The sequence below is a fragment of the Nicotiana sylvestris genome, chromosome 3, assembly GCF_000393655.2.
Source record: "Nicotiana sylvestris chromosome 3, ASM39365v2, whole genome shotgun sequence".
NCBI classification, from domain to species: domain Eukaryota; kingdom Viridiplantae; phylum Streptophyta; class Magnoliopsida; order Solanales; family Solanaceae; genus Nicotiana; species Nicotiana sylvestris.
In genome coordinates, this window is record NC_091059.1 from 186382529 (window position 1) to 186392234 (window position 9706).

The following is a 9706-nucleotide window of genomic DNA, read 5'->3' on the forward strand; positions in this document are numbered from 1 at the left end:
AAGTTACCTGTAGGGTGAATATGACTGTATTTGCTGGAAATTCATGAAAGCTGAAGCTCGCACCGTTATCTCAATTAATTTACTAATGTTAATGACTATAAAACTTATTGGAACATTCAAACATTTTAAGTGTAGACATGTAATTTTTGACCCGCCACGTCTTCAAGCTATATTAGCAGTTTCGTGTATTTTATAATCTTGAAAAATATTAAAAAATAGTTTCACAATATAATATTATTTATTTTAATTAATTAGAGTTAATTATGTATTTTATAGTATAGATTTTACATCATTTGTAGGAAAAGAATTAAGATTTTTGGGTTGGAAAAATCCAATTTCGGATAGCCCAAAGTATTTAACCCATAACCCCTTTTAACCCCACCCTTTAAAAAAAGAAGAAGAGATCATCAATACAGACTCCAAGACCTAATTTCCTAAAAGGCGAAATGCATGAACGACCCCTTTAAGTTGTCTCCAACGATCAGACGACCATCTTAACTGAGCTCATTTTCGGTTAGACACTTTAAGAGGCTATAAAATGTATCTAATAAATACCGACCTAGTCAACCCACCTCGCGTGTGATCTACTTGCTCTTGACATGTCAAATGAGCCAATCAATTAATGACACATGTAATTTGAAACAAAAAATTATCACATATAATTTAAAAATCAGGAAAAACTAAAAATGAATTTCCCTTTTTTTACAAAATGTTCACTGTCTTTCATGGAAAAGAACAGTTCATCCTCTTCCCCACCCCTATTTTATTTTTTGATTTTTCTCCATTTCTTCTCTCAATATTTTTCTTCTACATGTTTCCAACAAGAGCTATGCTTTATCTTTAACATAGAGCCTAGAAATTTCCAGTAGGCTTCTCTCATAATTCTTACATGTTTTTCTCCAACAAGTAAAATAAATTTTTGACACTGAACATTTAAGAATTAAGATGTTAAAGATATGTTAGGCAGTGAACATTTACATGTTTCCAGGGTGCAAATCACTTACAGGTGGCGGCGGTAAAAATTGTTGAGACGACGGCAACGGCTGGAGGACTGACTGGACGGAAATAATAGAAAACAAAAATAGAAACCCAATATATCTTCAATTTCTATTTTGTTTCTTTTGAACCCGCCTCATCTGGGTTCTTCACCAATTAAGCAATATACTCTCCAATTTCAGTACAATTTGGAGCTTTAACAAATGGGCAGCATGATGAACTCGGACAAAATCACTTATTTTTTCACTGATTATTGCTAGTCAACCTTGGACTTTGCTGAGGAAGGTTTGTTTGTTGTATTGAAATTTTTGGGGGAGGTGGAAACAATTTCGAAGAAAAAAGGCTGGGCCGGCAAAAGAGACGGTGAGTTCGGCGTCTGCTTTAGAAAAGAGAGTGACAGAGTGAGGGTGAAGAAAAATTAAATGTGGTGCAGGCCCCACTTAAAAATAATTTAAACTGAAAATTAAAAACAAAATTGTAACAGAAATCCTCACGAGCTCGATTTTAATTGAGACACAACTGAATTGCCCTGTCAGGGCGAGATGTTTACAAGATACAACTGAATTGCCGTTTATATATTTCACCTTCCTAAAAGCTGGAGAAGCAACCGAACACACCCCTGAAAACGGCCGCTAGGGACCTTCTTCTCGATAAAAAATTCAACAGCGACAGAACCCTAGAGACGTAAGGACCCCCCAGCCGTCACTCCCCTATCTCCCAAACCCTCTGTCGCCCTCAACACCACCATAACTCCACCCTAATCAATTTTGGTACTCAATTTTGTTTTACAACTTGTTTGGATGGTTGTTACCCATTGTATCGTATCATATTGTTACTTTAAATACAATGTTTGTTTTGATTGTTACTCAACTTTTATTGTATCTTATTGTTAAATCCATTGTTACATAACGACGAAATGTGCCACTTTACGTAACGACCGATTTGGTGTGGTCGCGTCGTTACCTTGTCTTTTTCTCTCAATCTCACCCTTTATTATTATTAAATTATTTTATTTATCATTTACCCTACTTTTTTATATAGTAATTTTACCTTACATCATAATTTTTCTTTATAATATTGCAAGTTTATTGCTGGTGCGTGATATGATGAAACGATGGCAAACAACATATCCAAACATTATATTTATGAAACAATACAATACAACATACAATACAGTACCATACCATACATTATTGTATAACAACCGTCCAAACAAGCTGTTACATTCTAGAAAAGAAACATAAAGAAGAGGTTTATGTATTTGTGTGTGTTAGGGATTGATTTTCAAAAAAAGAAGGACAAAATATTCCTGCTTCCTCTATCAAATTTTGGTTTCAAATGGAATTCGATCCAGCTTGAGGATGTTTGGAGTTTATTTTCCTGATCGAGTCGCCGATTGAGGTCCGTCCGTGGCTGCTTGTTCATGTTGCATTGTGGCTTCCGTCTACTTCAGATTTCGCGGCCGGATTCATTTGTATTTGATTCCAAACGAAATTAATCAAAGCTTTGCATAATCAGGTCCAATCTCCTTCTCTTTTCTTATATCTGTTTGGGTGTCGATTGAAAATACGATAAGAGCCGCAGTAGTCGGGTTGGGATTTATTAGCATCTCTAATAGGGAACGAATCTGTAGGTTCTTGACAGATAGTTTGAAAGGGATTGTGTTTGAATGCTGCCTCAAAGTTTGTTTTACACTCGACCAAGCTTTCGCGTTTTGTTCCCGTTGTTTTCACTTTTTTAAGTAGGAAATTCGACATTTATATCATAGCTGCCTCTGTTTAACTTGCTGAAATTCAGATTCAGGCATCTACTTTGGTTCTGTTTGCTTTAAGCTTTTGTGGGGATCGACGCACGTTCGTTGTCTTGAGTAAGCGTATGATATCTATGTTAGAATGCTAAATGGTTGTTATGTTGACATTTTCTTAAGCATTCTGCCTCCACTTTGTTGTACCTGTTGGAGTTTGAGCTATTGTCTTTGGTCAGTATGTTATCGCCAAGTGATAATTCAAGTATATGAAGTTTGAAGTTGTTGGTTCACTCTGCCAGTTCTGTTTGAAAACACACAACATCTTGTGCTTTGTTTCGTCTACTGATTAAAAGATCAACCATGGCTAAGGTTTAAAACAACTGATTTCTTGCTTTCGATTTTTTAAGCTCGTCTTGCTGGCATAATTGAACCTGAACATGAGTAGTTGATAAAATTGGAATGTCTACGGTTGTGGCTTAATGTCGGGTTGAATTGCATTCGGGTGGCTAGTATTTAGATCCATTTGTCTCTATCGATTTGTTTTGGACTTTTGACTTGATATGCATTTAGTTTGAGTGCAGTTATTGTTCATGTTTACAAAGATCATGTTTCAAAATTGAAGAATTGAAAGTTCTGTTGGACTACTCTAGTAGCTGAATCACATTCTCATGTTCTGTTGTTGAGTTCATACCATGTGAGGGTGTTGAAAGTTTTTTTTGTTTTTGAAAAAGGATTTTTTCATTTAAAGAGTGGTAGGACTTTGGCTTTGGGAGATGCCGTGAATGATACAGATTGGGCTAGTAATAGGAGGCTCTTATCTTATTTTGAATCCACCCTTTTTCTTTATTTGATTTCTTTATTGTCCTTTTATTTCTTGTATGTTTGATTTACTTGTTCGGATGTTTGCTCATTTGGAATATTACGCCGATGGTATCTCAAATGCTTGTTGGGTCATGGGAGTGGGGAACGACCAAAGACCATTAGCAATTAATCGTTCTCATGTTTTTAGGAATTGGGCTAGGTCGAATGCATGAAATGAAAAGTTAAAAGGATATGAGCATGAAATCTCTTTTAGCGAAAGTGCTCCATAATCACAGGCCTTTCACGCATAATCTCAAAGTAGTTTAGTAAAATAATTCATAAACCTCGTAGCTTGCTTTAGGCGCGATTAATAAATAAATCCTCGTGACTATGAGTACGGTTCCCGTGGCATAGTTACGATACATAAATCCAAATTCGGGCGTGCATTTCATGTGACCTGACCACAACTTGAAGTAATAAATAAAATAAACATGTTGTAGATCGTGGGTATGGTTCCCGTGACGCGATTCGCAATGTGTACAAAAACAAACGAGTGCGCGACACCGCGACTTGTTCAAACAAATTCCATAAATGTTAAAAACGGTTAAAAGGAATAAAATGCACGTAGGGTTTCAAATACGTAATAAATTAGATAATTAGGCCAATTATTAATAGTTGAGCGACCGTGCTAAAACCACGAAACTCGGGAATGCTAACACCTTCTCACGGGTTAACAGAATTTCTTACCCGGATTTCTGTGTTCGCAGAACATAAATAAGAGTCATTTTCCTCGATTTGGGATTTTAAAATAAACCGGTGACTTGGGACACCATAAGTTATTTCAAGTGGCGGCTCTGAATTAATAAAATAATCTCATTTCGATTATTGTCACTTTAATTGGAAAAACTCGCTATCCTTCCGGGAAAAAGGAGGTATGACAGTCCAACCTTGAAATAATATCTTAAAAGATAAAATTATGAAAATTTTTAAGAAATATTTATAAATTACATCACAATAAGTATATTTATATATTGAATATATCTAAAATTTCTATATATGTAATGTCGGGCTTGTTTGTTTTCGGTTTGACTTTCTTTAGTTAAAACCAAACCAAACCAATTATGGTCGGGTTTTTTTTCCAACACCAAACCATAGTCGGGTTTTTTTTTTCTCGATTTGACTCGGATTATCGGGTTGGTGCGATTTGTCGGTTTCCTTTGTACACCCCTAAGTTAAACCCATTGGTTATCCATTTTCTAAATGGATAATATGATTCTTATTCATATTTGAGTTGTTTTTAAAAAGTTCATTATATAACTTATTTTTTAGTAGACAATATGGGTGGTTAAGTGTTTGTTTTAACCATTTTGCCACTATTATTTAGGACAAACTAAATTATCTATAAAAAATAAAGTATATGGTCAAACTTTAACCCTCTAGCTAAAGTATATAAAAAGTGGTCTCAAGAAAGGCTATTTATGCAAATTGAGCTCTGAAATCGGGTTCTTTTCTGATCTGTGCCCAGAGTTGGACAAAAATCTTTCTCCCTCTCACAAAGGTGAACAAACAATTCAAATCGAAATTCGACAGAAATTTCGATCCATTTCCAATCTTCAAGCGATGGATAGATCCATGGTGCAAGAGGTATGTAAATATCACATGTATTTTCTATTCCAGAGATCTTGTTACGGTTTTATGGGTTCGTCGTTTTTTTCCTGGCATAATTAATATTGATTTATTTGTTTATTTATAGATAGTGGAGAAGCAAGTGCTGACGGTAGCAAAAGCGGTAGAGGAGAAGCTGGACGAGGAATTACATGCTCTAGAGCGGCTAGATCTTGATGATTTGGAGGTATTGAGAGAACAGAGGTTGAAGCAGATGAAGAAAATGGCGGAGAAACGGAGCCGTTGGATTTCTCTCGGACACGGTGAATACTCTGAGATCCCTACTGAGAAGGAATTTTTCTCTGTTGTTAAGGCTAGTGACCGCGTTGTCTGCCATTTCTACCGTGACAATTGGCCTTGCAAGGTATACGAGTTTAATTCTACTTGCATCAGCATACATTTTCAGCTTTCACATATATATTACCTCTTTATTGTTGAGACAACTCAATAAATAAATAAAATCGTGTTTGAACTTCAACCTGGTACCAGAGGAGACAGAGGTGTTGGGTTCAAATCTCACCATCACACATTAATTAACAAACAAACAAAAAAAAGAACTTCCCGTGCTTGGCCCATTAACCGAAAAAAAGAAAAGAATCAGGCCCCTGCGTAAGGGGCGTGGTGACAGATAATTAACAAATAAAAGCATGTTTTCTCTTAAAAGCTTAAGCTTCACATGCTTCAAGACTTATAAATTTCTCTTAGACATAGTTATGCAATTTAACTCTTTGCTGTTCGTAGATAACATCTCATGTAACATATGGCGTTGCAGCTCTCATTATCTTTGGGGAGTTAATGTGGATGCTTCTCTAGTTGCTGCTTCATTGGAGATTAGCCTTAATGGAGTTTTGTTGTCTTAAAAATCTCATCCAATTGTTCTTATTTAACTCCTTATAATTGCATTGTAATTGTTTCTTTGACTGTGATGTTTATTTTGTTGTTGCCTGGTAGAACTTATTTGCGCTGATGGATGATAATTGTTAGGTTCAAGTGGTCCACTTAAAAGTTAGGACTCTTTCTTGATCTGCAAACCAACAAGCATAATGTCACTAATAATAGTTGCTTCTAACCACTGAAGCCAATTGTATCAAAAATCTTTTAGAAGTTCTTGTGAACATATATTACTCCCTCTGTTCCAGTTTATGTGAACCTATTTCCTTTTTGGTCTGTTCCAAAAAGAATGAACCCTTTCTAAATTTGGTAACAATGTAGCTTAAAGTTACAACTCTACCCTTAATAAGAAGCGTTTATAACCATACAAATACCCTGGGCCCCATTTGGACTTGTTTAGGACCACAAATTCCAAAAGTCTTCATTTTTTTCTTAAACTCCGTGCCCAGTCAAACAGATTCACATAAATTGGAACGGAGGGAGTATATCCTTCTAACATAGTAGAAATCCCGAGTAGGGTTGAGGAGAGGGTCATTGAAGAGAGGGAGAGAGAGGGACATAATAGGAGACGGAGGGAGAGGAAAGGAGAGTGTGGTGGGAAGTGGAATGAATTTTCAAGAGGAGCGTGGAAAAGGAGTAGGAGGTAGTGGATGTAGGAGAGAGAAGAGAAGTGAAGCCATTCAAGCTTAACACTGAAGTGTAAAATTAGAGTTAGTTCTGACGCCAATTTTTGAAGTATAAGGACTAAAAATATTTGGAGGGCTAATACAGACTTGGTTTGTCTTTTTGTACCCTCTTTGGGTAAGTGCGAAGACTGAGTTAGTTGCAAAGTGAAGGGTGTTAGATGCCATTCCCTCAAATGGTGGTATACCGTTTCTGAAGATCCTTCTCCTTATCTTTATTTATGTGGGATGAAAATGATCCCATTTTCAAGGCAAGATTATCATAGTTCTAATCCCATCTTACGATTTATCAACATAACCTACGTGTATATTCATTGTTTGAATCTAGCATAAAGCGAAGCTGGCCTATCTCTGAATATATGTCTCGCCTTATTGGGAAATCCTTATCCGAGAGTTTAAGTTCAGTTACTTTGGTGGCTAAGTTAGCTGAAATCACTAGTTACTTGTGGTTAATGAATGTGCTATTTCCTTCATAATTAATCATCTAAGCATCGCAGGCATCTGACATGTTGGTCCACTACTGAAGTCTTCTGTTTGTTTTGGTGTTTTCTACCTCCTTTGTTATGTCTTGTTTGTTGACATTTTGCGTTTAAACTAGTCCAGATGTATTCCTTTGTTGGAGTTCACTGCATGTGCATGATTTGCTTTCCTCCTTGAGCTCTATCTAGGTCTATAATATGAATCAAGCCTTAATCACTTGAAGTTACTTTTTGGCTTCTCTGTCCTCTCTCCTCCTTAGGTTGATCAGTACTTTCTGAAAGGAATTCTAATTTTGCATATAAAGTGAGATGTTTTATATTGGGCTCTTATTTTAGGAACATAGAAAAGAAGAAGCTCAGCTAAGTTTATGTTTTTGTCACCCTGAGAATTAGGTTTAGGTAACAATAATCCATGCAGCTTCATTGCAGGTGATGGACAAGCATTTGAGCATACTGGCAAAGCAGCATATAGAGACACGTTTTGTGAAAATCCATGCTGAGAAAAGTCCATACTTAGCGGAGAAGCTCAGAGTTGTTGTTCTTCCCACCCTTGCCCTCGTGAAGAATGCTAAAGTGGAGGATTACGTGGTATGTTTAGGTTCAGATAACATGAGCTACTCGTGATCTATTAGTTATTTTTGTCAGCCGTCATTTTGCTAACATCCTTTAATGAAAATGTGCCATGATTTTACTCCATTGGCACTATAGGTTGGATTCGACGAGCTTGGTCACACCGATGAATTTAGCACAGAGGAATTGGAAGAGAGGTTAGCTAAAGCTGAAGTTATCATTTTTGAGGGTGAATCATCTAAACTTAAATCCAAAGCTCCATCTAAGAGTGTCAGGCAGAGTGCAAATCTCGACTCGTCTGATTCAGAGTAAACTTAGACTGGAGACTTATCTGTCCATTGTACTACTACCATATAGTCAGTTTTGAAGACTTATGTATTGAGGAAGTGGGAATGCATATGTTTTGCGTCTCCTGAAGTATCCTTCAGCAAATTAGACGAAAAATTAACTTTGAGAGTTCCTGTAAATGTAAAACCTTTGGTTTCATCTTGGTGGAATGGAGATTACAATTCAGATAATGAACAAGTGCAGTAACTTATCACCGTAACAAAGAGTTTTGCGCATTTGGTTTATTTCTAACTTATAAAAAAAGTGTTTGTTGCTCTTTTTGATAGTTTGAACTTGTATATTAGCTAATAATCAAACATTGCTCTCGGCAAACTAGATACTTGGACTAAAAATCAATCAAGGATTTCACATATCACACAAACCTGGAGCTTGGCTTCTGCTTTCGGTGTAGAGTAAGATGTAGGCATTGCCTACTAGAGTGTTTTTAAATGTAATAGAGTTGATAATTTAATCTAACCCATAGCTAGTTCATTCAATTAGATATCAGGGTGTTATAGAAGGAAATGTCAATGAAAATTAACATGAAATGGCAAAAAGAAGACAAAAGGCAAAAGCATTGTACAAAGGACATAGAAAGTGAAGGATTGAATGCAAGCTCGTGGTTACACATTGCTTGGCTCAATAGTCATTAACATTCAAATTCGAAAGACATAGTAAAGCTATCACCGTACCCTTATGATGACGGCCTTAACCAAAGTGAAATTTTTGATGGGGAGTTTTACTAGGTGAAATTCAAAAATAGTTAGATTTACATGTGGTAATTGAAAAATAGTCACAATTTCAAAAGCAATTGAAATTAGCCACTTTTCATGTAAAGATAAATTTGAACGAAAACATTGTTCAAAATCCGAAAATATTCAAGCATAATATACTTGAGTTCGAATTTTTTATGTGTATGCTGGAGTTCCAGCATAATATATTGATCCAGCATAATATGCTGAAAGTTCATATACAGTTGCTCCAATCTCCAGTATATTATGCTGGAACTTTGATAATAGGTGAATTTAACTATAATTACGCCCAAATAACTACTTTCTTGTATAGTTTGGATGATAAAAGTGATAACAAAATGCTCTTATTAGTGTTTTTCATGCTTTGCAGGTTATATATGACCAGAGAAGGCCATGGAGTACTTTTGAGATCAAATATGGAGAAAAAGAGACCGATCTTAAAATTCCGTCAAGTAAACCACGCGAAACAACTCAAGTCAGAACCGAAAGAGGACTACCGCGGTTCCACCGCGACCGCGGCAGAACCACGGTAGAAGAGGGCTGCAGACAAAGTGAGAATCAGAGAGCATGTTTGGCCGCGGTTTGACCGCGACCGCGGCAGAACCGCGGCGGAGGCGGAGAACTTCAGGGACTAAAGTGCAAAATACGTGATTTTTAGCCCAAAACCCTATTTTAAACACTAGACTTCGCCCAAGAGAGGCATGTATTGATTTGGAGAGTATTTTGGCAAGCAAAAACAATTGTGAGAGATCACCCAAAACATCTTTCTTCTTTTCTTTGATTTTTCTTGCAAGT

General features: G+C 36.4%; 1 protein-coding gene across 1 annotated transcript; it reads left to right on the top strand.

Moving 5' to 3' along the window:
- Positions 1-2176: 2176 nt before the first annotated feature.
- Positions 2177-8350, top strand: LOC104226097 (thioredoxin domain-containing protein 9 homolog). The gene is made up of 5 exons (XM_009777990.2): positions 2177-2514; positions 5070-5188; positions 5298-5573; positions 7692-7850; positions 7971-8350. The coding sequence occupies exons 2-5, from the start codon at positions 5165-5167 to the stop codon at positions 8142-8144; spliced, it is 633 nt and encodes a 210-aa protein (XP_009776292.1). The 5' UTR covers positions 2177-2514; positions 5070-5164; the 3' UTR covers positions 8145-8350.
- Positions 8351-9706: the final 1356 nt, after the last annotated feature.

Excerpts from the sequence above, each read along its gene's own strand:
- LOC104226097 (XM_009777990.2), top strand. The coding sequence starts at position 5,165 with ATGGATAGATCCATGGTGCAAGAG. Across the intron at positions 5,574-7,691 it reads GTGACAATTGGCCTTGCAAG|GTGATGGACAAGCATTTGAG; the intron begins GTATACGAGTTT and ends GCTTCATTGCAG. Across the intron at positions 7,851-7,970 it reads CTAAAGTGGAGGATTACGTG|GTTGGATTCGACGAGCTTGG; the intron begins GTATGTTTAGGT and ends TTGGCACTATAG.